The sequence below is a fragment of the Amia ocellicauda genome, chromosome 3 (genome assembly GCF_036373705.1).
Source record: "Amia ocellicauda isolate fAmiCal2 chromosome 3, fAmiCal2.hap1, whole genome shotgun sequence".
Taxonomy (NCBI): domain Eukaryota; kingdom Metazoa; phylum Chordata; class Actinopteri; order Amiiformes; family Amiidae; genus Amia; species Amia ocellicauda.
Window position 1 is genome coordinate 40,963,073 of NC_089852.1, and position 27,407 is coordinate 40,990,479.

Below are 27,407 nucleotides of genomic sequence, written 5' to 3' on the forward strand. Positions count from 1 at the left end.
GAAAACAAAGGGTTGCATGGGATCAGGTCACGGCAGGTCAGGCTCCGCTCCAGATTTTATTATCTGTCCCAAAACTGTTTTTTTTGTGTGGTTTTTGAATAGTTTGATTGAACAACAGGTTATTCGTGAACCAGAGACAATTCCCTATGTGAAATTAATTAAATATGTATTTATTTATTTAAATGTAGCTGGTATTTTTAAACAGATACAGCAATCAGCAACTATGCAAAGGGACCCCCCACCCTGTACTGAGCCAGTTTCTCTGAGGAGGCTTATATTTCTTGAACAGGTGACATGTAATTGATGTACCATATATTCAGTGCTTTTGACACAGCTTTTATCCCCATTCCTTCTTAATGACAGATCTCTTCAAGTGCGTCTCCAGTGACTCTGGATTCAGAGAAGCCGTGTGGGAAGTCGGCCCTGTTTCAGCTCGCTGAGGTGAGGATGCCCTTCACACCTTGTACTTACAGCTGTTCACTGAATTTGTTTGAGTCAAACACTAAGCCCTGTACCCTGTTTTACCTTTAAGCACAATATATTTGTCATAAAATCATACACCATACCCCAGAATAAAGTTTTGTCCTGCACTCATGTAATGTCTGTCTGCTGTCAGTTTGCTTGTTTCTTTCTTTTCCTGATCCCTTACTCCTTCACAAAAACTATAAGTATTTGAATATTCTCCTGAAAGCATTAGGTCATCTGAACTTCGTGACTTCCTTAACGTAGTCCCTGGTGTTCAGCATATAAAGTAACGTTTATCTCCAAGCTGTTTATCAAGAATGACCCCAGTGAACTCATAACGCTATAATTACCAATTGATTTTCAAATAAACAAGTTTCCTCACATAATACATTAACCAAATAATAACTGAGTATTTAAACAAATTAAGATAAAATAAGGATTTTAGAAAATTACAATCCTATTAATTTCCTCAGAATTAAATTATGCTATTTAATTACTATAGGAATTCAACTTATGAATCTGATTTTCAGTCCTGTATATTGATGAACAGTGTGAGTTGAGACTGGACAGGTTGACAGGATGTTTATAATATTTATCCAGATCTCCTCAAGCACATCGCAGTCAGGAGACACTGAAAACCCAAGGCACCCTGGGAAGTCTGCACTCTTCCAGCTTGCGGAGGTAAGAACTTCATAGGGCAGATGAGAACACCTCTGAAACACTTCACCTGGATTTTACATGTTGAATGCTTCAGATTTCTATTTTTTTTGTCCATCAAAACATATAAAATAAAGGTGTAGTCTTTGATACTCTTCGTGCCTAGCCTGGGAGGGATTTGTTGCTGTTTCTTATTTTCCTCAATATCTCAGTTCATGGGGATCCTCTCATGCTATGCTACCAAGAGCTTTACAACAAATGAATCAATGCACACATGTTCAGAACTGCTCTGTTGAATAGGTTAGGAGTGGAACAGGTCTGAATAATGGCAAAGCATGAAACAACCAGCAAATGTATTAATGTTGAAAAAGTTGACACCACCCCTTCATTTATTTTGAATTAAATTTGAAAATGTTTTTCAATGTATTGCAACGATTAAAACAACAAGGACAAACAACAATAGATAAAGCTGCAATTTAGACCCAGGACAGTCTCCTGCTCTCCTGGTATCAGTGTGGGAAGCTTCATTTCAGGAGGAAATTAAGTTGTCACCATCACCAGCCAGGTGAAGCGTTTTTAAAGTGGCTCTTCACCAATTCACCCAATCAAGGTCACTTTCAAGAGGAAAAGCTAATATTAGCTTTTGTTCAGCCAAATGTATATCATTGGTCTCACAGCTACTATACTAATGCTGAATATTGTTTTGTTTTTATTCATAATATGATATGTAGTGAGGAAATTACATTTTGGTCCAGACTAGAGTTGTGTTTGGATTTTCCCAGTAAACGTAGGCTTCCGTTAAGGTGAGGGTTGCTTTTCCACCGACGTGTGTGGAGTCTTGTATGGGCCAAGCTTGAAATGTTGGTATTGGCTACAGCCTCTTACTTGGGCTTAAAATGATATAGGCAACCTATGTATTTATACAATGGTGTATAGTGTCAAATCTTTCAGTTTGGACCCTGAATGATTAGAATGATTAGCCAATTTGGCAATAATAAGATTTAATTAGAGATATAGGTGAAGGTAGAAATAGTAAAATGCATAGACTGTTATTTTGAGTAATACATTTACATTTTGTATTAAAATTAAGTTGAGCTATGAAATTGGGGTTACATTTTGGTCTAAGTGAGGTTTAAGGTTAGAGTCCTACCTTACGTTCAGGTTAGCATTGCTTTTTAACTGAATTGGGTGTACGTGAGTATGGGCCTAGATCAAAGGTGCGCAACTCAACTTCTGTCGTGGGCCACATATCCAAAATATTACTTTAACCATGTGTTGAAATGTGCCGCATGTAGCTAAAAAATAAGTATATAATTGAGTGTAATTTGCAATACTCAACCTCAGCTGCGAAATACAGGCTGAGATTACTGTTTTATCTATAGCTATATAATTAAGAATGATGTTTAATTACAATTAACTTTTATATACAGTACACACCCAAGGCATAGTAAGATGAAGCAAAATGGTCAATGGACAGAACTGAGTGGGACTACTAAATGGATTTATTACTTATTTATTTATTGATGTATTGATTTATTTTTGTAATAAGAAGCCAGCAAATATGATGCTTAAATACGAAATGAAACTGAGACTCAGTCAGGGCAACAGAGTGAAGACTTTTTCATACATCTTCAGATTCGTAATTGTAAGATCTGTCTCAGCGGGACAATGTGCGAACTCTGCATGCTTAGTTTCAAAGTGTATCCTAGTTTTGTATTATATGTCTTGCAAACTTGCAGGTAAGATGAGCAAAGCTTACCATTTTTGTTTGCACAGAACAACTCTTCCCATTCTTACAACTCTGCTCTTTTTGGATGCTGCAACTTTTCTTTTTCACTGACTTTTTCAGTGTTGTTTCCGTTTCACATCCCATTTAGTTTTTTTAAGATAAACGTAATCATCTTTTGGACTACCATGTTAATCAACATTAGAAGCATTTTTACTTCTACTGTACCAGAACAGAAGCGCCTGATACGGTCAGACTCGGAGCACACAGCATGTTTTAGTGATTGTTACTTGCTCATGTAATAGTTGTAGTTTCTCGTTGTTGGTCCTGGTTTCCTGGATCATTTATATTGTATTATTTTGTATATTATTTTATGTATTACTATAATTCTTTTCAATACTATCTTTGTAATCTTATTTTAATTTGCTTTATCTTTTACTGAATTTTTCCCCTTCTAAAATGCAAAATCACGTGTAAAATGGAAGTAACAAGTGTGCTGCAATCATATGATAAATGGGCTGCATGGTCCCTGGTGAATTGTATGGTGCCAAATGCCTATGAAGCTCATATGAAAGGAAATATCTGTATTTGCCGTCATATCAATAAGGATACGGAGGCCCAGAGGTGTGTGGAATTGCAATTTGATTGGGGGCGCTAATGAGAATTGGAGGTGAACCCTTACTGACACCGCAGACAGAAGATCTCGCCATCTGTGGCCGGGCAAAAGACTTTGATGCCTTCTTTCAGATCAATGAGGACCTTTTGGACTAAGCTGTTTATTAATTATAACTCTTAATCATATTAATTGAACTAGTTCTGGCACACTTCGATGAATGTGGTGTCAGAGGATTAATATGATTGCTGGTCGAAAAGAGATTTACCCAGATTAAGTAATACAATTAATTGTTCATCATCGTACGCAGAGAGGAGATGGGGGCATTTAATTTCAAATGAGGGATGAGACTCTGGGAGAGCTGGGTTTGTGGAGCAGGGGCTGTGCAGTATGGCTCTGCAGACCGTAGGCCACAGACACCCTCCTACTCACAGCTGTGGCTGAACTACAGGGTTGTAGGCCAGGTATAAACCTCTAAACAGTAAGGAAAACCATAAATAAACCCAACCCCAATAGGTGCTAGCTTTGTTAATACACTTTTCCATTCACAGCTAGAGAGCAACATAGGATGCTTGTAAAAAAATACCTCCGAGTGTTACCTGCAGGGAAAATATGAGGAAATAATGTTTTTTTTATTTAATGGTAAAGCATTGTGAGTACTGTAGCTCCCATTTTCATCCTGGAGACTTTTAAACCAGACCTTGGGATTGTAACGCTGTGGGTAACTCTAGTTCCATGTCTTCCTAGATTTCCTCGAGTTCACCACAGACCCCCGTGTTAGACACAACGAAGAGTGGCAGGTCCACCCTGTCTGAGCTGGCTGAGGTGAGTCGATTGCCGCAACTGAAAACTGTAGGACTGTAGTTGGACAGTTCGGAGAGACTATTAACCAAAGAGTATTGGAAAAGAACACGCCAAGCCGAAATACTGTGAAAAATATCATATAACTATAAACAGTACATTACCTTATTGTGTTGGCAGCAGAATCTTACATGACAGAAAATGTAGCCTAATTCCATTTGAGCACAATATCAGTACCTTACCAATTTAAATAACAGTACAGATACCTTTCTACATAAATAGTTACGTTCAGAAACACTAATTGAAATGTCAGATCAGCTCATCTTATCTTTATTCTTAATTTATCCTTGCTCTGGTGCCATGAAATCAGTTTTCTGTAACATGTTATGTCATAAAATGAAGGTAAAACTGCAGCCTTGAGAATAGTGCCACACATGATCTTGACAGCATTTCCAGTAGTCTGTTTAAGGTTTTCTGTTATGTCTACCATCGTGAACCTCTGTTGATTCTGACACTGAGATCCTTTTCTTTCCCCTTCAGATCTCTCCGAATACATCTCAGCTGGGCCTGACTGACCCTGCAAAGCCTTGTGGGAAATCCCCGTTATTTCAGCTGGCTGAGGTAAAGTTATCTGAGCGCGAGACACACATGGGCTCCAGCGTCTGGTCCTTTTTATGGCACATTCTGAGTCAGAACCTGTTTCAATATGTTTCACTACTTCACCACAGTGACCTGAGGGCTGTGTTTTAGTAGAACCACTTTCTATATCACTGATCAGTTTTGCTTAGTGAAGGAAGGAGATAGGTTTGCCTTGGGACTCCTTGCCCAGCACCCAGCTGGCGTTCAGGGAAATATCTTTGTCTCTGATAATAAACACATCTAACAAAGACTCCTGGTCTCTTTTAAAGCAGATCTCCTCCAGCACATCCCAGTCCACTGTGTCAGAGGTAAAGCAGTGTGGCCAGTCAGCGCTCTTCCAGCTGGCAGAGGTAAGCGGTTTCGGACCAGTAGAGGTTGGATTAAGATTAATCTTTAAGCACTGTGGGACGTACCTGCAGAAGAATTGATCTAGGACCACAAATAACTTGCAGAGGATTGAATATTATTAAGTATTAAGTAAGTTCAACTGAATATTAAACCACGCTAATCATATTTTACAGATTATTAAGTGCTACTAATATCAACACATCATTACCGTACATTACACTCTATTTTATAACATAAATGCTGCCACCTAGTGGGGGAAACCAGCATTGCTTTGATTATAGGATTGTGTTTTTTTTTGTTTTTTTTTTTCATAACATTAAATGCTACCCATGATGAAACCTTAAATTCATGAATTTATTAGGTAAAAATAATCTTTGGAAACTTATATACTGTTTTTGCTTGTTTCTCCCCCAAAAAAATATTCTCAGTGTATTTCCCCCTATCTGAAACTATAACCCTCATCTAGGTTAAATGTTTTGGACTCACTTTTTGCTATTTGTGTAATTGCATTAGATGTGCCTAGCATCCGAGGCAGGGAAAATCGAAGCACTGGCCCCTCTGTCTGTGGGTGAGCCAAGTCCAGCCCCCTGTGCCCCGGAGGGCATCTCTGCGGAGGGTGGGGCAGAGACCGACCCCGTGACGCAGGGCTGCGAAACACGGGACGCCTCCAACTTCCCGCTCGCCTCCTCCTCCTCCTCTTCCTCCTCCTCTTCTTCTTCCACCTCCTCCACTCCCACGGAGAGCAGCCCCCCTGCCCTTGGCCAGCCCAAGAAGGTGAAAAAGAAGAAGAAGAAGAAAGAGAAGAGCGAGGAGCCCAAAACCGAGAAGGGGTCTCCCAAGAAGAGCTGCAAGAAGCGCCAGTCCTCCGAGTCAGACTTGGAGAGCGTCATCTATACCATAGAGGCTGTTGCCAAGGGGGACTGGGGGGCGGGAGATAGCGCCGATGAGACGCCCAAGAAGAAGGCCCGCCCCCCGCCCGGAGAGAAAGGCAGCCCTGGGGATGTTGGCTCACCAAAGAAGAAGTTGAAGGCCAAAGTGAAGAAGCCGCCCAAGGCTAAAGAACAGGAGCCAGCGGAAGAGTCCAAGCCCCCGGAGCTGGATTCCACGCCCCCCTGTGAGGAGATAGAGGCAGAGGAGGACATGGATGTGAAGATGGAGCCCCCCATGAGCACGGAAGAGATCATCCCACCGCCCAGCCCACCGGTGCTCGAGGTGAAAATGGAAGAGAAGGATGGCGGCGTGAAGCCGGAGAGCTGCGGCTCGCGGAAGTCCGAGAGGACCTGCAAAGGCGCTTTGTATAAGACTCTGGTGTCTGAAGGCATGCTGACGTCATTACGGGCCAATGTGGATCGAGGTACGGCACTCTGACACTAATGTGGCTAAAGAATAGTGTCTCTGAGGGCCCCAGGGGAACCTAGTCATTACATACTGTACCAAAGGCAAAAGGCAGTGGTTGTCTTCTTTTGTTTTTAAATTATGCAGGTCCAAACAAAATGCATATCTTACAAGTAATTTAATTGTTCTTCAGTATATTGCCTCTGGACGTGGGCTGCCAAGATATTGCCAGTAAAGATACCTGTTGAATCAGTCTCAGTGCTGGTATTGTCATATTTGATGCTGTGTGTAGAATGACTGCTATGACACCCAGTTCTGTGTTTCAATCCCAGGTAAGAGGGGTGCAGGGCGAGGGAGCGTCTCCGATCATGAGGGCGGTTGGACTGACGAGAGCTGGGCATTCACACAGATGGGGACCAGCAACCCCAAGAAGCTGAAGAAATCCAAATCAAAAGACGAGTCTGTCGCAGGGTAAGCAGAAACATTAGCGGGTTTTTCAAAGAATGTACATTTACCTGAAAGTAATTAGTTTAAACAAAGATGTATCCAGATTTTTGTTTTTTTGGCATATGATGGTCATTTACAGTTTCGAGATTCTCATCTGAAGATGGGCTTTAAGAAGTTTTATGTAGGTCACTTTGTGATTCTGTAACCACTAGCAGTGTCCGGTTATATTTTCTAACACTTGTGGTGGGAGGAAATTAGATATGCGTCCTGCCTGTGAATGAGTAGCACAAATAGAATTAAATTGGGTGGATGGGGAAAATCCTTTTGTGATGGTAACACAATGTTTTCCTTTGAACTCTTCTCCAAGTAGAATTGATGGTGCCTTCAGTAAGGAATACATTACTATGCAGAAAATTCCAAAACGTATTTTAAGTGATACAGATTGTGTGCTTGAAGTTGTAGGGTGGTGTGTAACAGTTCTTGGGTTGTGTGCAGGCTAGGAAAGCTGGAAGAGGAGTTTGAAAAGAAGTTTAACAGCCTGCCCCAGTATAGCCCTCTGACCTTCGACAGAAAGAACTCTGCCACCAAGAAGAAGAAGAACAACGGGATTGGCACAGCAGAGCCACCCAAACCAAGCAAAGGTCAGCAAAGTGCATTGTGGGAAACTGCTGATGTATTCTCCTCTTAGCACTGCGAGTTCGTCTCTTACTGTTATTGTGTGTGTCTGTAACCTGATAATTGCTCATTTCAGTTCAGGATTACATATATTTCATATAACATAGCATGCTGTGCTCTTTTCTTCCTGTTTTAATCTTAGGTTCATCTCCATCTCAGAAAAAGAATTCATTCCACAAGATTGTTAGCAAGTACAAGCACAAAAAGGAGAAACCCCATACAGTGGATAAAGGTGAAATAGTTCATTCATCTCTCATTGTTGTTGTTTTTGTTTGTTTGTTTGTTTGTTTGTTTCTCTTCTAAATGTTCATGTAATTCAAGACTTTGGTCCCCCCAGTCTAGATATTACATTTCCTAATGGATTTTCTCTGATTTGGCAAATAAGGCCAAATAATGCGCACCCAAGACCTCAGAGCTCCTTCGGCCAGCGGTCTGGGCCGTGTGCGACCCCATCTGTCCGCTGGTGAAAGGCTAGTGGTCTGACTTGCACAATTTCTGATCCCTCTTCTAACATGGGAATCACTACAGAAAGAGTCTCTCAGCAGCATTCAGGCCGTCTGATTTAAGCTTGTTCGAATACTGTTCCCTCCAACCCATTGAAAATAACATGATCAGCACTGACACCTTTATCTGTGCTCCCCCTCAGACCTGTCAATGTCATCGGCTTTGAAGTAGAATATGAATAAAATCGTTCTAGTTGACAGGTGTCCTAGTTCCAGCTGGAGTGAACTGGATTGGATAGTTAAGAAAACAGAGCAGACAATGAGCTGACTGCAGGAATAAATCTACAGAAAGCACAAATGCATAACAGGGGAATAAAGTGTTAACTACCAGGGCTCTCCCGCCCCCCAGTGTAGCAGATTGTGACCCGTGTCTTTGCCCGCAGCCATAGCAGCACAAGAGAACGCCACGATGGACGCCGCCCAGAAGGCCACGCTCGCACTGCCCCCCAGCATGGCTTCCCTGGAGGCCCTGGGGGCTGCGGAGATGCTGGTGGGCAGCCAGAAGAGGAAGGCGAGGAAGAGCAAGATTACACACCTAGTGCGCAGTGCGGATGGCAGGGTGTCACCAGCAGAGGGTGAGTGACTGCTTCTCAGGGCGCAGAGTAACAGGGAGGAGGCGAAGGGGAAGGAAGTGGGTGTGAGATGTAGAGGACAATACTCAAGGCGTTGTGCCTGGGCGAGATTGCAGCGAGCAGCCGACCACCAGGCGGTTTTGTCCAGCAAAGTACACTCCTTTGAAGTGAAACAGAGATGTCTTTAAAACTGCATTGATTTAGTGGAGTGAGCAGGTGTTTTTTTTCCACTCTTAAGGTTCTGGTAAAGCGCCCTGAATTTGATTTTGCTGTTGTCTTTCTGTCAGTGGATGACAAAGCCAAGGAGCTGGCGCAGGACCAGGATGACAAGCCATTAACCCAAGAGACTTTATGCAATGAAGAAGGGTGCTACACAGACACCCCGTCACAGCTGGAGGGCAGTATCACCCCGGACCGGCCCGGTGTGTCCCCCGTCCCTGCATTCTTCAGTCTGGCTGCCCTAGCCGAGGTAGCAGCCATGGAGAACGTGCACAGGTACACGCAGCAACCTCCCACCAGCATAAACCAAACTCCCACGTGTTCACACCCTGAAAATATCTGCCTCACTTCTCCAGCTTTCGTATCTGCCCTTCACCACCCCATTGCACTGTAGTATCTCTATAGGCAACGTGTGTTTCTTTTCTCGTTGCAGAAGCCAGCACACTGTAACCATGCCTCGCGAGGGACAGGCGAAGGACATAGCCCAGGCACCCGTACTCATCTCCTGTGCCGACCAGTGAAGGCACAACGTGTAGAGCAGAGAAACAGTGTGCTTTCGTTTCCTAACCTCCTAGCCATGTCCTGAGGATGGAAGGTCATTGTGGGAAGTTGTCCTGAGCGCACGGGGTTCAGCTCTGGGCAGGGGGAGCCGATTGAACACTGGGGTTGGGGACGGGGGGTGGGCGTGGGTTTCGGCGGGCGACTTTTCCCCTCTTGTGGTTCCCCGATGAACTGGTTTTTGCATCGAGGAATGGGAATAGAGCTGGTCCCAAAGTTTGGCTTTTCCATTGGGTGGCTGTGACGGGTTAGCAGATTACGTTGCGCGAGAGAAGGCTGCCATTATAAGGTCAAGTTTTGAAAACAAAAAGTGCATTTAAAGAAGAAGAAAAAAAAAAATGTATATACAGTATATTTTTCCACTTTAGCTTATTTTTCCTTTCTAAATCAACATTGCCTGTTTACCTGGGTAATCTACACTTGACTGCACTTACCAGATGAGATCGTAAGAGTCAAGGTCACATTTTCCTTAATTCAGCCGCTTCCTGTACCACTACCTTTTTGTTGCACAGCCGGCTGAGGTAATGCGGGAGATATTTGTGTTCTAGCACAATGAATGCTTTCCTAACCTCGTCTCAAACCACATGACCAGACGTCTTTCCAACGTGTAAGTGCTGCAGCCTGGGGATAAATCTCTGGACCGAAAGATGTACAGTAGACTCCTCTGAATATGAAATAATTTATTGTGCGTTAACAGAAGGGAAAGAAAAACTGGTAGGATAAAAAAAAAACTATGGATAAAGAGGTTCTAATAATAGCTTCTACCAATTTATTATGGGTTTACCAAAGTAATTTATTCTGAAGGCACTAACTTAAAGGAGTTAAAAATAAACCATAATAATTTGTGGTGTGAAAAAACATATTTTAAAAATAAAATAACCACATATATATATATTATTATTTTTATGTATATCTATATATATATATATATATATATATTTATAAAGTTATTAATAAACACAACTAAATATATGTTGAGATTACAGAGAAGTCTACGTTCCCTTTATGCCTGCAAATTGAAAATAACAATTTGTGCATGAATCGACAATTGTCTTAAGTCACACACAAAAAGGGAAGGCTTTCTCCTTTCCCAATAAAGTTATCTCTTTTGGAATTGGTTTTCGAGAAACTACAAAAATACCCTTAGATTGGCATAGTAATTCTGAGAGAAGGGAGATATTGATGTTTCTGTCACTTCTGCCTTTTGCCGTCTCAGAATTAATATTTTTCTAATCACATTTCAATTTGTGGCTGAAACTTCCTTCTTGTTTTATATCAAAGAGATCTCCTGAAAATACTTTAGCACACACACACTCTCACACAGAAATGTATAGCCTAAATCCTTTTACCCTACCCTAAATTACCCTAAAATAATTTTACTTGAATAACTTTGTACTATGTAGTCATATTAGGGGAGTCTGCTATACTTACTGAACACCCCATGCTTGGTGAGAAACAGTCTGGTTTTGATTTCAAGATTTTCTGACCAGTCCCGAATGGTTTATCTTAGGTTTCACATTGGCTTATCTTTTCAGATTTGAAACTATGCCCTGTGGAAGGTTTTAGACCAGTTTCAAGTCAATTCATCATCAATAACTAAACTTTTATGATTTCTCTTCTCTATCAACACATAAAATCTGCTGACATGAATGAAGACAAGGATAGGATGTTTGGAAAGAAAGAAAAAAAGAATGAAAGAAAGACCTGGAACTTGTCCAAAACCTTTTCATGGGCCTAACTTATAAATCTGAAAAGACGAAGTCAATAAGAAATGAATGTGGAACCAGTGACAAATAAAGCTGGGACTGTGCCTCTTGCTTGACACACAACCAGCTACGTTTCTCAGTTGTCATCATTGGCTTTTCAAGTCCTGTACAGATGTTAGTGTGCCACACAATTCAACACACTTTTTGGGGGATAGTGGGCAGAATACAGGTTATTCTGTTAAAGCTAGACACTCCAAAGCTCAGCCACCATACCATCTCAAGCTAGTCTCCACAATGGCAGCATACATTGCTGTCATCTTGTTTGCAGTTTAGACTGAGACTCCGCGCAACACAGAAATCATGCTTACGAAATATCAGTTTTAAATACTTGAAAGATAAAATGCATTTGATATCAATACTTGACCTTACAGCAGTCTTTGTAGCATCTAAATAGCTAATCCAAATGTGTGCTACTAGTTTCCTATGATAGCTAGTTTAATAACACAGACACTGCACTAATTTCTAGCTAGAAAAGGCTTAGTTTTCTATTTTTATTTAATAGGGTTCGTATTAAGCAATTTTTCCTTTTCTTTTTCTTTTTTATTTCTGATAACCCTTGATGAAGGACCAGTCCAGTCCTTGTAGGTTATGAAATTTACTGTCAGCATAAAAAAAAAGTTTGTTTTTGAAGAAAATCATAATTGCTTCATTTTTTGTTTTGTTTGTTTGTTTGTTTGTTTTCTATTTAAATGGATCACCCAGGCATTCATTCCCTTTTCAAGTAACCTGTTACAACTATAATCCCAGTGTATGTTGTGTAAAGAATTCTGCCATTCCTCGTATACAGGTGGTGCATATATTTTGGGTGCATGTATCATGAGTGAGAATTCAGATTTCAGCAAAATGTTTCTCAATTATCCAGCCTGCTGTCATTCTTCTCTAAGGGGAGGATAGTCGCTAGCTGGTGACAACAGACACAATACAGCCTTCGTATGAAGTGTGACCTATTAAGAAGAAAGCATTGCCGTATCTGAAATTGCTTGAGGAACTTAATCCCTTGTTCTCTTTCACCATTACAGGACCACCAATACCACCAGCTTCTGCAGAAAATGGAATGTAGCCCAAACCCAATCATTAAAAAGAAAAGTCTTGTCAATATACATTTGCACATTACCATTTGCTTTTTAACTTTAAAAAACAAAACAAAAACAAGATTCGATGCAGTTACTTTCAGACGTGGTATCTCCCCAAACCTTAATTGTCCGAATTCTTCAGGAGTTCTGTAAAAGGGTGCGTCTCCATATATTTGTGTATGGCGTTAGTCTGACAATTTTTCAGACTGCATCTCACATCCAATTAATTACGATTCCTTAAAAAAAAAACACACTAACAAACCAAAAACATCAACCGAGATGCACAGAGAACCGCACCAGTTCGGTCTGTCCGACCCTGCGGAAGAATGACACCTAGTTTGCTGGAGCTGAAGTAGTGAAACATTTGTTAGTCTGTCCTTCTCACTGGTGCAATGCTAATTTTCTTGTTTCTTGAAACAAGGAAATCTATGTCATCCTTTTTTTTTAGGATCATACGTTCAGTTAATCTTTTACTTTCATTCCTTTTGTAAGATTTTCTGTAAATGTGTTTGTGAGACTTTTTGTTTTCATTTGACACAGTTGTGTGTGTGCATTAGGAAATTGTCGTATCTGCTTTTTTTTATATATGTTGTGATTTCTTTCTTCCCAACCTCGGAACCCTCTCTTGGGGGGCCAGTTTACTGGATTAAGACTGTTGTCAAAAAGCTCATATGGAGAAGAAAAAAAGTATCCTTGCTTAATTGTTAAGCAGATGAGCACTGAGAAACCCTGCACGCTTGTAGTACCATAGTTAATGCTTCACTGCTTCCAGGAGGATATATTCTCAAAGCAAATGCATCTCCTTTTTTTGGCCAATGTCTGCTGGGTATTTGCACAGTATTTGCATTTTGGAAAGAGGCCGCACAGTTTTTTGTGTTTTGCCCTCTCCCTTTTTAACAGTTCCAAAGATGTCCTTTCTCTCCACAAACTGTAGACTTTTTGCTTGTTTTCTTAATGACAAAGATTGTTTTTGGTTTAATCTTGCATTCCCACTGTCTAACAAAGTCATACTGCATACTCTAACAGTGACATTTTGGTAAGGAATTATTAAGTTAACTTGAGTCAATTGCTTTCACTGATTTCCCTTCATAACAAATACACAATAACATTGAAATGAAAGAGAACAGAATTGGAGCATCGCAGCCTGGAAATATGTTAAAATGTCATTTTTTGATAAGTAAAATTAAGTCCTGTAAAAGGGATTCATGGAATAGTCCCATTTTGTAATGTCCCTTTATAGTGAATTTGCAGAAGTCACTAAATTGTTCTTCTGCTAATGGCACTTACCCAGAAACTTCCCTCTGAAATGAAAAAGACTAAACAAAGGACCTTTCACATATTTCCTTTAAATAGCATACCAGCAAAGCACATTTTATTAACAATCAGAAAATGTTATTTCACGTAAATAAGCACAGAGCACCGCAGACTTGTTCGCTGTACATTACAATAAGTTGTTGATAAAACCATGCAGTTTTTTAGCAGACATTTGCCAAAGAAAAGGGGACAGTCTCTTGGAAAAAACAATACAAACCAATAAAATGCATAGATTAGCAGTTGCACTGATCCTTTGTAGGGGCATTGATATTTTCAGGTAACAGATGTACTATATCAGCACAACTAATTTCTGACCAATACTTCTGGTGTTATTCTTATGACTTAAATCCTGTAGTGGGAATGGTGTAGAAAAACACTGACACCTTTAAATGCCTCTTTTAAAAAGACAATATTTGCACCTTAAATCCTTAACCAAAATATCTTATCACATTCTTCAAAGGGTTGTTTCCCCCCCCCCACCCCATCACTGTTATTTTTGATGTTCACTAGATACTGTCAAACCCTTTGTCCTTCTGTCACCTGTTTGGGGGAAGCATCCATCTATGGAAATGACCTTCTATTTTATTTTTTTGTATGTAAATATGAATGAAATTATTTTAGGCAAATTGTGTCAGTTAACCGATTATTTGACTCTTCTGGCATGAAATCAGTTTTAAAAGGAAAACTAAAACAAATGCTTGGTCCACAGATTTGTAATCCCACCCTGAAAAACCATCTTCCATTTTTTCTATATAGAAGATGCCTATATAAATCTAGAGTTCCTATATTAGTTAAACTATTATTAATAATACCCTTTGTGCTAGTACTGTCTCTTGAATGTAATGGATTTTGTACCTGTATTTTTCTATTTACAATTCAGTCTAAACTTTCTGATATGTGATGGCTTGTATATGGAGACGTTTTAGGGTGTTTACACAAGTTCATAGTTTGTTACGATGTATGGAGATAAGACGAGACAGATGCTGTACTGATAACTGGGGGATATCCGTGTTGACCTGATTTATGTAAATGTATCTCTGAAATTAGGACTTTTTTCTTTCTTACCATGAAAAACAACTTAGTAGGTACTGCCCTGATTTAGACACCAAAAGGAAACTGGCAGCAAATTTCCTCATCTGAAGGGCAGGGCAAGGGACATACTTTTATATATTATGTATAAAAACTAAAGTAATTGCCAAACCCCCTGTAATTATATAATTTATTTTCATCTGTTGTTTTTTTTTCTTTTTCATTTATCCAAATAGTCTTAACACCTGGATATACACCCAGAACGATTGATATATCTTAAATGCTCATTACAGGAATGTATGACAGGTGACTGATTGAGCAATGAAAGTGGTTCTCCAGATCTATGATGTATCTTCTTGAAAGTTTGTACATTGTGTGCGTGATCTAATTTATGGCAAAACGTACTGTATCATGATGTATATGGACCTGATTGTTACAGCCCAGTTGTACATGCAGCCTTGCCTTACTGACACCCTGATTAGAAAGGGACACCTTAGCCGTTTACTCCAGCCCGTTTTAATGAGTTATCTGTCATAACACTGTCTGCTGACGCAATTATTATTCCTTGAACACCTATTAAAATACCCTATACTTATATCTGCTGCTTTCACTGGGGTACTTTTTGTGAAATATATAGATGTGGTCTCTTATATACAGTGAGGGGAAAAAAGTATTTGATCCCCTGCTGATTTTGTACGTTTGCCCACTGACAAAGAAATGATCAGTCTATCATTTTAATGGTAGGTGTATTTTAACAGTGAGAGACAGAATAACAACAACAAAATCCAGAAAAACGCATTTCAAAAAAGTTATAAATTGATTTGCATGTTAATGAGGGAAATAAGTATTTGACCCCTTCGACTTAGTACTTGATGGCAAAACCCTTGTTGGCAATCAGAGGTCAGACGTTTCTTGTAGTTGGCCACCAGGTTTGCACACATCTCAGGAGGGATTTTGTCCCACTCCTCTTTGCAGATCCTCTCCAAGTCATTAAGGTTTCGAGGCTGACATTTGGCAACTCGAACCTTCAGCTCCCTCCACAGATTTTCTATGGGATTAAGGTCTGGAGACTGGCTAGGCCACTCCAGGACCTTAATGTGCTTCTTCTTGAGCCACTCCTTTGTTGCCTTGGCTGTGTGTTTTGGGTCATTGTCATGCTGGAATACCCATCCACGACCCATTTTCAATGCCCTGGCTGAGGGAAGGAGGTTCTCACCCAAGATTTGACGGTACATGGCCCCGTCCATCGTCCCTTTGATGCGGTGCAGTTGTCCTGTCCCCTTAGCAGAAAAACACCCCCAAAGCATAATGTTTCCACCTCCATGTTTGACGGTGGGGATGGTGTTCTTGGGGTCATTCCTCCTTCTCCAAACACGGCGAGTTGAGTTGATGCCAAAGAGCTCGATTTTGGTCTCATCTGACCACAACACTGTCACCCAGTTCTCCTCTGAATCATTCAGATGTTCATTGGCAAACTTCAGACGGCCCTGTACATGTGCTTTCTTGAGCAGGGGGACCTTGCGGGCGCTGCAGGATTTCAGTCCTTCACGGCGTAGTGTTACCAATTGTTTTCTTGGTGACTATGGTCCCAGCTGCCTTGAGATCATTAACGAGATCCTCCCGTGTAGTTCTGGGCTGATTCCTCACCATTCTCATGATCATTGAAACTCCACGAGGTGAGATCTTGCATGGAGCCCCAGACCGAGGGAGACTGACAGTTATTTTGTGTTTCTTCCATTTGCGAATAATCGCACCAACTGTTGTCACCTTCTCACCAAGCTGCTTGGCGATGGTCTTGTAGCCCATTCCAGCCTTGTGTAGGTCTACAATCTTGTCCCTGACATCCTTGGACAGCTCTTTGGTCATGGCCATGGTGGAGAGTTTGGAATCTGATTGATTGATTGCTTCTGTGGACAGGTGTCTTTTATACAGGTAACGACCTGAGATTAGGAGCACTCCCTTTAAGAGAGTGCTCCTAATCTCAGCTCGTTACCTGTATAAAAGACACCTGGGAGCCAGAAATCTTGCTGATTGATAGGGGATCAAATACTTATTTCCCTCATTAACATGCAAATCAATGTATAACTTTTTTGAAATGCGTTGTTGTTATTCTGTCTCTCACTGTTAAAATACACCTACCATTAAAATTATAGACTGATCATTTCTTTGTCAGTGGGCAAACGTACAAAATCAGCAGGGGATCAAATACTTTTTTCCCTCACTGTACTTTATATTCAAAAGGATATTTTTGAAATATGATGCGCCTGACATTTTAATATATTTTGTTTTGTTTTATTTCACTGCTCTCCTCTTTTGAAGGATATCATGTTTCTTCTAAACCCATTCAGTTTGATTTTCTAAATAGTGCTTTTGTTATGGCCATCGTTCTATCTCATTTTTTTCCTACCCCTCACCCACCCACCTCAGAAATGTTTTGAATGTGTGCTACAAATTGACCAGCATGCATTGCAGGGGGCTCCAGTTAGATCATGCTTTCTCTGCCTTCTGTGTAGCAGCAGAGTAGCACTTCTTGAGTGAGGTGGTTTTGAAAAACACAACTTCCGTGCAATGACCAGCATTTTTTTGTTGTTAGGTTCTTCTTTTTTTTTTTCTGCCTGCAATCACCAGTCACATGTCTGAAATCAGAATGTATTGGCTTGCTTTTGCTACAAACTCTCAGACCAAACAAAGAGGATGTCTGTTATGAGAACGTATCTTCTTCACCATTAAGACGACCACAAATCCAAAAAGGGGAGTTCAGTTTAATGCATCGAAATCACTTGTCTTCCTCTGGGTTCAATGATATACGCTTCCTTGCTTGCTACATTTGAGATGCTAGAGTACCCAGAGCATGAAATTGATGTAATTGCTGAATATTTCTGTACATTAGTCTATACCCATCCACTCCACTTACATACAGACTGACAGAGTTCATGTGACATAACACATTCAGAGGAGCTTTGTATTGTAGGTCATGTTGAATTCTTTCTCTTTGAGTGGATCTCCAGTCACGCGATTGCGCTTTCTATTGATCGTTTCCACAGAGCTCAACTGCTTCCACAGGGAGCTGTAACAGTGAGGGGTTTCCACAGCTACAGTGGCCAGGAAAGGGAAAGGTCAGGGAAAACTCCAATAATCCCATAGATGATCAACGATTGTGTGGGAAGTCACTGGTGTTGCAAAGATGGAAGAGAAGCTTATGGTTCCAACATGGGTATGTAATAAAAAGCCTGTGTTAGGTTGTGAATTAGGGAGCAGGCTTTTAGCTGAGTTATGCTGATGTCGCAAACCTGATTCTCTGGAACACATGCTTGTAGAACTCAAAGCTCTGGTAAAACTGCAACTGTTATAGTCTTGCTATAGATCAGCTTTGTAGAATTGTTTCAGTTTGTTGAAGGAAGTTGGTGTGGTTAATAATGTGGTCAAATTATTAGTTGATCTCCTTCCAACTGAGTTGGGAGTCCCACAGCAGTGGTTTGCATAGCCCATAGTAAACAGAATAGCATTTCTGATCTAGTGAACTACTGCTGGACTCATTTTGTTAGCTCAATCGCTTTGGCACCCCAGAGCAACTTGAAAAGTGTATTCTAATTACAGTTGCATGAATATTCTGCCAATTTGAACATACAATTCATTCATGATTGACCTGTGCATTGACACTAAATACCCTGTTGAAGATGGAGGTTTTCTAATACATCAGAAGTATTGTAATTGTATAGGCTCTTCCTGTCACGCATAATCATACTGACTGTCTTCTCTTCCAACTTTGTTCAAGATCTATGTTATATTTGTTGCTTGCTTTGTAAAATGTACTGTGTCAATGTTTCTAGTTGGGCCTTGTAGTGTCTTTCAGATCTGCCTCCTCATCTAGATAGTGTTTAACAATGGTCTTCTGTGCATCCTAACTGGAAGGCCTCCTGTCATGCACTTTAAACCTTGTAGCACCCCCCCCCCCCCAAACTCCCATATACAATACCAATGCAGGGAAACTGGCAATTTTATTAATGGACGAAACACCAAAGTGTCTTTACTATGGCCATTGATGACAGTGTTAAAAGCAAAAGTGCTTTATTTCAGACCACCACATGCATATGGCCACTTGCCTCACCTGTACTTTAACTTGAACTGGACAGCTGATGCCAAGGACTTACTGTTAACCATTTCATCTGTGCACCAGTAACCTGCAGCTGTATGGAATATCATTTTAAGATGGCAACCGTCAGCAGAATCCCTCAGGTCCTGTGTGATGAATCGATCTCTTACTGCGCATCCCCAGTGTAATTACACAACACATATTTGGTTGAATGACTTCTGTGTTTCTTCTTGACCATTGGAAGAGTGCGTGTGCGTGTGGGTGTGTGTGCTGGTTTGGCATTCTTTGCCAGACAAGATGGAAATTTAAATGCTCAGCAAATCACTGTCTTACCAAAATCTTTCATTCTCAGCTTTAGATGGTATCTACCTTCTGTTCTCTTCTGTCTGTTCAGGTAGATTTGCACCTGATGGATTTTGACTCGTTAACCTGGCAAATCCCAACTGTTTGGAAATCAAAGTATGCAAAATATGGGCTCATGAATTGTAGAAATACATGGTCAAATAAGAGGCAACAGGAGGTATTGTCTATTAACTAGAATAATGGTGTGATTGGTCAGTGAGTGGAATGTGTAGATCTAGCCAAATTGTTGTCATGGAGTTACATAACCTTTGCAGATATTATATTTTTAAGACCTTTTGTGAAACTGAATGACTGACTTGTAACACACAGGTACATTAGACACAATTCTTTGTTTAATTTAGATATTTTGTTTTTTGTTGTGTTTTTTGTAGTTGCCACACTATTAAATCCGGTGCTTAGTTCTCCCATGTGCCCTGCAACAGTGTAGATTACTGTATGTTAAACAGAAGGTGCCTGTGTATATAGCTCCTTTGTAATGCTTTATCCGCACATTTCCTTACTGATATGTGAAGTGTGAAGACGTCAATCCAGATAATTTACTACTGAAAGGTCTTAGATGAAAGCCACTATTAAACTATGAAATTGCTTCATTTGAAAATAACCCGTTATTTTATATTGTGCATTGTTTATTGCCTGTCTCATTGGTTTGTGACTTTTTCAGTTATTCTTCCTAATGCTGTATGCAGACACAATATTATTATTTCCTTTTACTAGCAGGCAATAAAGCTTATTACATGTTTTCCACTCACTTCCTCTGTGCTTTATTATTATTATTATTATTATTATTATTATTATTATTATTATTATTATTATTGTGTTTAGAGGGGTTTTGTGGACAAACCCTGAGTTGTAATGTTTGCAGATTTCTTACTTTGTGTAACACATTTAATGACTGTTTTGCATGTGAGCATGATTATGTAATATAAAGAAATTATTTCAGAACCTATTGTTCTTTTTAAATGCAGTAAAGCAGTTCCAGAAAAGAAGAATCAAAACAACAGATTTTCATTTCTCCTTTCCATCTGTCCCTTATATATGTGAATTACAGTCCCCTTTCTTCAGCGCCTGAAGCACTTTCTCCTTGTATGGATACTGTGCACAACATCAGCAAGGTATGGGTTTTTGTTTTTTTAAGAATATATAAATGTCTTTTTTGTTTTTAATTAATGCATAATATAAAAAAGTCCATTGAGAATGTGCACATTTTTGTTTCATAATAATATTGACCATGCATCTAAAAATAACAGTGATACCACGCTGTGACATTTTTATAAAGAGTTAATTAATTAATCCCATCAAAGACCAAGAAGTATTTAACATTTTCAATTCATGCTGTTAATCTGTTTTATAGGCTGAGTCTATACCCTGCAACTATACAGGCTTTATAGAAGAAAACTGAATAAAAGCAACAGTTGTTGTCAGAGGAGATATTGGTACTTTGTCAGCATTTTCTTGATTAGATATTAATCTTCACAGATTTGCTGCATGCAGGAACTGATGAAGAAGCTGGCAGTTAAGTATAGTTTTCACAGGAAGAGGGGACAGGAAAGACTCACGGGTGTATAATACGCGCAGCTTCAGCATAGAGAACCACTTGTCTCCACAATGGTTTCTCCGCTGCTATCGCTTTTTACGGTCTGCACAATTCTCACAGCATGTATGGCTTTCACAGGTACGGTTGTCTTGTTTTTTAAGATGCCACATTTTGACTGGCTCTTCTGTTTGGACTCTGATTTAACTGATGATCTAATCTAAGAATGACGGTGGGCTGTGTTTATAATATCAGCAGGAACTTAAGTAACCATCATATAATATGTTTGTCTCACAGGGGTAGTAATAGTACACAGCAATAATATTGGCATTCAAAAACTGATTGTGTTCACACTAAACAAATTAGCAAGTTTGAGAAAGGAGGCTTTTAGATTGTGAGAGAAAAAAGTATCTGTCCATAAAGAATTTACATTTTTATGAATGGTTACATTACAAAAAAACAGGGTTAACATTCAGATTCAATAGGGAGAGACAGATGGGTATAAACATATGTTGAAATGGTTACAAAGTGCAGGTTATGGAAAGCCAGCAAGAACAAATATCATATCGTATTGTAATTTAGTGCTTGGTTGATTGCTAAACTATCTTCCTGTAAATATTATGAACCCAATGTACATTCCCTTTATGAAAGACAATATGTATTTATGTCTAAAACAGTGTCCGTGTAGCACTTGTTTAATAAAATGAAATATGCGCCATCATTGCTCAAAATGGTCATTCAAAAAACAATTGAACTTAATGCGATCTCGCTTCAGTCTACAATTGGTGAAAGGAAATGTATTAAATAAACAAAGTTATGCTGTGTTATATTCATATGCTATATTATACAATAGCTGGAGTACTAATTATTACATTTTCCATTTGACCCCCCAGATAACATCACAGAAGCTTTGAAAGGCAGTTCTGTCATTCTTTTCTGCAAAATTTCCTTTGATTCACAGACTGATTCAGACCTTATTTCAGTTAAGTGGAGGAGAGTTGAAAGCTCCAGAAAAATCTGTGAATACCTTGTACAAAATGAGACTATCATCCTAAACAGCTGTGATAACCGGATAGTGGTCAAATGGACACCTCACCAAATTGAAATCAAAGATATTGAGACCAAGGACACAGGTCAATATTCATGCACTGTTTCAAGACAGATACCCCCACCAGTGGAGGAGAAAGAATACACCATGAATCTTTCAGTACAAGGTAACTATACTGGCATCTTACATTTCTATTATTGGCATTAATTTCTATCATGGCATGCCTTGGTTTTTCTCTGTTTGTAAAAATTGCAAGCAGTGGTCTGTGACCTATGTAGCTTTGCAAACTCTTTAAAGAAGCAATACATGGAATTGCACCTCTTCTTCAGCAAAACTTGTTCAGTCAGTGGGTTATCCTTAAACGCAGAGAGAGAGAGAGAAAAGCGATTGATGTTGTAAAGCAGACGTTAATGTACAGGACTCTGTAAACCTGGCCTGTTCCCCACAGCTCCCCCAGTCATGAAACTGGATATTGTGAACATCTCTTACAATCGCTCTGAGCAATGCATCAGCCTGGTCTGTCTGCTGGAGTCCTTCAGACCTCGAGGAATTAACATCACATGGACCAGAAAGGGAGAGTGGATATCGGAAGGGGTGACCTTCAATGATTCGGTTCTGTCCAATGACGGCTCTTTCAGCGCGGCCAGTTACCTGACATTTTGCGCACCAAACTTGGAGGAGGAAGGTCTGATCTCTTGCCTCGTAAACCACACTGCCAGTCCCGTCATCCTTAATAAAACCATCACTGTTCCTCCAAAGAAAGGTTGGTGGTACATGAGATACAGAACCTTATTTATTTTCATGTTCACATCAGCCCCACACCCACAAAGCCAGAAATAAGATCAAGATGAAAAGATTATCATGGTCAAGACAGTTTGTGCATGAGTTAAAATGTGTACCACGTTCTCCTTACAATCACAATAAACCAATAGCTTAGAATATATCTGAGCTTGTTTCCCCCTAATGAGATAACCATGTTTTGTTGAGGAATCAGACTTCAGATTCTGAAAGTAGTTGTAATGTTGATTTATAAATGTAGAATTAAGTTTCACAAGTCAGCCTAAGAGCAGCTGGCATTGAGCGTCTGTGTGAAGGAAAAGAAGGTGAAAGAATTTAATCTTGAACTTTGACTAGATATTTTAAGAATGTGTGTCAGTCAGCAAACAGGAGCGTGAGACTGGAACCTGACATCTCAGTCCCACACATTGTGGCGGCTGCCATGGCATCAGATTGTAATGGAAAGATGAAGGGAAAATATTTTATCGACCAGTTTGAGATGCAATGACTTTTTTTTTTTCAGATAATAAGTGCTGCAATCAGAACTGGATCATCATCGTGGTTCCCTGTGTCCTTATGTCAGCAGGGATTTTGGTGGCAAGTGGGCTTTGTTACCATTTTGGGAAATGTAAGGCATTACGATTTGAACAACGTAGGTGAAGTTTGTTTTTGTTTTTTACAGTGCATGTGTTAATGTACTGTTTCATATTCTCAGTATAGCACAGGATGATTGTTTGATTATTATTATTATTATAATGCTTAAGAAAATAATAGTAAAATGTTTTAAAGGATGAGCAAACAGCCTTGGATACCGTCAGTTATCATCACAGCTATAATGTCACTTCCCCCCTCTCTCCCACACCATGTTATTTCCGTTTCCCTCGCCTGTTTAGACAGTCCGCCCACAGTGCTGTGCACCCCTGCAGGTAACAATATAAAATGTCAGGGGTGACAAAACACTTGGACTTAATTCAATCTGCATGCTGTTTTCATAGGTAAATACTGAATACATTAATGACGTACATGACTGACTTCAGGATGTCTGAGGCGTTTTGAAAGGGTTTTTAAAGATGAGACTGAGACTGTTGAGTGGTTGTAAATTGTGAAGGTAAACAATGAGAAAACCTGCTATTTCACAGATATCATGATGGTGATGATGATATTATTGTTATTATTAAGATGTTAATGCTAAGGCACCACTGAACAGAATTACCCAGGTATGTTCATTGATGGGTAAGGGATGAAACTCTCGCATCCAGAAACCCTGAAACGGCAATACGTTGAGATTTAGACAAACGCCATGTTTTTGGAGAGAGTTGCACTTTGAAATATTAAAAGCTGATAATATTGCAGAAGTCAATAGAACTAAAGATGCTTTACTTATACACGCCTACCAACACGCAAGGACATACAAAGGCAATCGTTTTGGAAACTGTGGTAGTTTTGTGTAATAACCCATTACACCTGAATAAATGGCCGCTGTCCTTTTTTAATAGAAGACTCTGGGTTGCACTTCAAACAACAGCTACACTGCATTGTGGGTTGTTGTTTATTCATTTTTGCAAGCAGTGCAGATGTCACCAGGCTCTTGTGCTACTGTGTAGGAGTTGGTATGGACCTGGTATATTGGGTTGCTTATGAACCAAGAAGGAAGTCAGTTGGTCTGATCATGAAGAATGTAGCTGTTTGTATGTTCATAAATGTTCATAAACACTCAGAGACCCAGGGAAGGAAGCACCACCTTCATGCACAACCACAAAGAGAATAGAAAAATTAGGCCGAGCCACCCACCGCAGATTCTAGTCTCTCTCTCTCTCTCTATCGCGCTCATTATCTCTGCTTACAAATTAAAGCCACATATTAAAATGCACATGTTATACAAAAGCAAAAAGGAGGCACCAGAAATACAGATATAACATTTGTGTTTTCAGTGATGGGGCTACAGTAATGCTCTCAGTCCACAGTTCTCCGTGACCCTGTGTGTGAATCTGAAAGTCACCAGGATGTCAAAGTTCAACGTTTGGTCTTAGAATGCTGGGGTACAATCAAAACAAAGTACAAAGTACGAATCTGCACCCTGTGGCAGTTTAATTCATTGTAAGTAGCTGCTTTCTACCGTTTATAAATCAAAACGTTATTTGCGATTTGCAGGTGGGTCAACATTTTGGTTTGGTCCCTTTGTATTGATTCCTCTTAGTAAAAAACATACTACAGCAATGCTCTCAGTTTTTTTCTCCAAATTAGACCGTGGGAAAAAAGATTGGTGGTGTTTAGCTTGTTTTTAAAGTGTGCAAATCAGTGTGAAACTTAAAATGCATAAGGATGCACAGGAAAATGAAAACGGACAAACCTTCTGGTGATGTTTAGTTGTCTATCCAACAGATGGCGATAGATGTTCACATAAGCTCTGGAACAAAAATGTACATCCTCGCTGACCAAGTGTAACTTGAATACAAGTTCTCTGAAAGTTAATCCTAAATGAGAGCTAATGCAAAACACATGCAAACTAATTTTGTTCAAATTGAGAATTATTTCACATGAACATGACAGTTACACTAAGTGTGTGTCCCCATATTTTTATATTCACTCTTCTATAGTGTGCAATTAATTGTTGCATTTGAATGTGTTTGTACTGTCAATTTGTTGCTACTTACTGCTACGCAGTATTCTAATTCAGAATAAAGGTCTATGATATTATTTTGCTATCCCTTATTAACTGCCAATTTGAATATATAAACATTTTTACTTCTTCAAATCTGAAATTAAACAAAAAAATATTTGAAATAAAAATTCATGAAAAATTTGAATGGGTCCTTAATATTTTGTCGTGGGCCAGACTATTATGTCACATTATAAAATATTTTAAACCACATTCTACCATAACTGGCAATTGTGCACAACTTTGCGGTGCTGTGAATGAGACCTAGAAATGAGAGCACTGCTCGGTGCTGACATAATACTTCACCACAAGTTCTCATCAGCCATTTTAGGACTAGGTGATCCTTGAGAAAATATTTGAATTATACTTACTCCAATATAGGCAGCTTTAATCAAAAGTTTTCATTTCAGCCTACTTTTTTTTTTTTTTCCTCATCAAAATCTATATCTAATTGATGAATCATATTTTGATATTCCCAGAGACAGCAGGATGTGCTAGCAAAGATAAGGTCTAAGCAGCTTTTTTTTTTGACAATTTGTGACAATACTTATCAGATTGTTGTTACACCAAAATACAGAAACCTGTTTTTTACTATCAATGCATCATTATGATGCTTGCTCACAAACCGGACAAGATTATTTGTGTTTACCTGTAGATAGTGCGTCTTGGTAAATGAGTAAACTATAGTTTAATCTAGTTGAAAAAAGAATGCTTATCTTTATTTTATGTTCTTCTTTGGCTTTTTTCCAAGGACTCATTCTTGAGAATAGTTAAGTAACCACACAAATCCTAAGAAATGTGTCTAAAACATTTTAAATACTTTTAATCAAAGTGAAAAATGTTGTAGTGTTACGACTTTGGTTTACTTTTTCTTAAGTTTTTTCCTTTCGTTCTCTATTGATCTTATTTATTTCTTCACTGTTCTTTCAGGTCGCACACTGAGAATCACATGCAGTAATCAGCCCACTGTCTATACCAACGAGGTGTATGAGAACCTTAGTTTTGGCACGTTGGTAACGCAGACAGAGAGGACATCACAGGACGAGAGTAGTAGTAAATGTATTTATGAAAACTAACTGCCCTGAGTGCAGTGTGACCTCAACACTTTCATTTATTTTTCCCTCACTGTGGCCACAGCATGTCTGAATGTATCTGTTTGTTTTTATATCACTTTTTGATACAGTCTGACTGTAATGTCATCCATGACCCTAAGTGAATAACTGTAGGTCTGTACCCTAGCCTGGCTGTTAATATTGTAACAGTCATCTCCAGCCTGGTCTTGAGGATCATCTGTCTTCTTAATGTCATAGCTCACCCTAAATCACCAATTTGTACTTGCAACGTGTGAGTAATTAATCAGTTAAGCGAGGCAAGCAAGGGAACTGGAGGAAGTCAATAAATTATTCCAGTGGTTTCTAAATGAATGAGATTATAAACAATTAATGAAGTACTTCCAGGTGTTTAAAAATTTGTGACAGAAGAGTGACCTCTCAAGCCACCTGGACAAGGGCTCTCCAGGACCATAGTTGGAGATGCCTGGACTATAATTACAACACAAGAAAGTAAACCTGTAACACAGTGTGTTTGGTTTCATATTGAAAACTGTATGTAACGTTTTGTTAAATTGGGTGTAAATGGATTCTCCTTCCTGCCATTTATTTTTCCCCAGTTTAGCCTATGTGAGTCTGAATGTGTTGGTAAAGATGTGTGTGTTCATACATTACACATGGTTCTATATATTTGTGCACCATAACTGGTATCCTTGTTTTTATATCAAACTTATGTAAAGCTCCTGTGTACGTGTCCTTTCTCTTGTTTCTGGCCATGTTTACAGGAGGTGCAGATGCTGAGGTGCTGACAAAATAAAACAGCTGATGATATTCTCTAAGTGCTCCATTTCATTGTGGGCCTGTCCTTTTTCAGAGGTTCTCATTATGTTGTTGTCTCTTAAGTCTGAGGAGCATTTAATTAAAAAACTGTCTGTTATGGTGCTGTCTCCATCCCCTGTTGTACATTTTGAATAAGGGGTCTTACTGATTGGGGTTCATAATTTTTAAGTTCAACACATGCTCTCTGAAGTTTTTTTCAAACCACGAAGCTGATTGGCTGGGCAGCTTATGTGATAGCAAGGGACTTTCCGAAAAGAGACCACTACTTCAGCTTTTTCACAAGTACACTTGCTTATGTCCCGAGCAG

At 39.5% G+C, this 27,407-nt stretch overlaps 2 protein-coding genes across 4 annotated transcripts in view; both read left to right on the plus strand.

The window, feature by feature from the left end:
* bbx (BBX high mobility group box domain containing) overlaps positions 1-15,337 on the plus strand; it is a 33,189-nt gene extending 17,852 nt beyond the window's left edge. The window contains exons 7-18 of the mRNA XM_066699474.1: positions 364-441; positions 1,066-1,146; positions 4,209-4,286; positions 4,803-4,883; positions 5,174-5,251; positions 5,763-6,603; positions 6,917-7,055; positions 7,527-7,672; positions 7,849-7,938; positions 8,593-8,784; positions 9,069-9,276; positions 9,434-15,337. Of these exons, the coding sequence (XP_066555571.1) occupies positions 364-441; positions 1,066-1,146; positions 4,209-4,286; positions 4,803-4,883; positions 5,174-5,251; positions 5,763-6,603; positions 6,917-7,055; positions 7,527-7,672; positions 7,849-7,938; positions 8,593-8,784; positions 9,069-9,276; positions 9,434-9,521 (2,100 nt within the window). The 3' untranslated portion in view covers positions 9,522-15,337. The remainder of the gene's footprint in view (positions 1-363; positions 442-1,065; positions 1,147-4,208; positions 4,287-4,802; positions 4,884-5,173; positions 5,252-5,762; positions 6,604-6,916; positions 7,056-7,526; positions 7,673-7,848; positions 7,939-8,592; positions 8,785-9,068; positions 9,277-9,433) is intronic.
* A 4,884-nt stretch (positions 15,338-20,221) lies between these two features.
* LOC136746749 (H-2 class II histocompatibility antigen, E-D alpha chain) lies at positions 20,222-27,099 on the plus strand. 3 transcript variants are annotated; one of them, XM_066699475.1, is made up of 6 exons: positions 20,222-20,308; positions 20,673-20,868; positions 21,621-21,941; positions 22,224-22,538; positions 23,076-23,204; positions 26,142-27,099. In XM_066699475.1, exons 2-6 carry the CDS (start codon positions 20,802-20,804, stop codon positions 26,285-26,287), a joined length of 978 nt encoding a protein of 325 aa, XP_066555572.1. In that variant the 5' UTR covers positions 20,222-20,308; positions 20,673-20,801; the 3' UTR covers positions 26,288-27,099. The 3 variants fall into 3 exon arrangements, with proteins under 3 accessions (XP_066555572.1, XP_066555573.1, XP_066555574.1); XM_066699476.1 differs by having other exon boundaries at positions 23,076-23,180; XM_066699477.1 differs by lacking the exon at positions 20,673-20,868.
* The last annotated feature ends 308 nt before the right edge of the window (positions 27,100-27,407 follow it).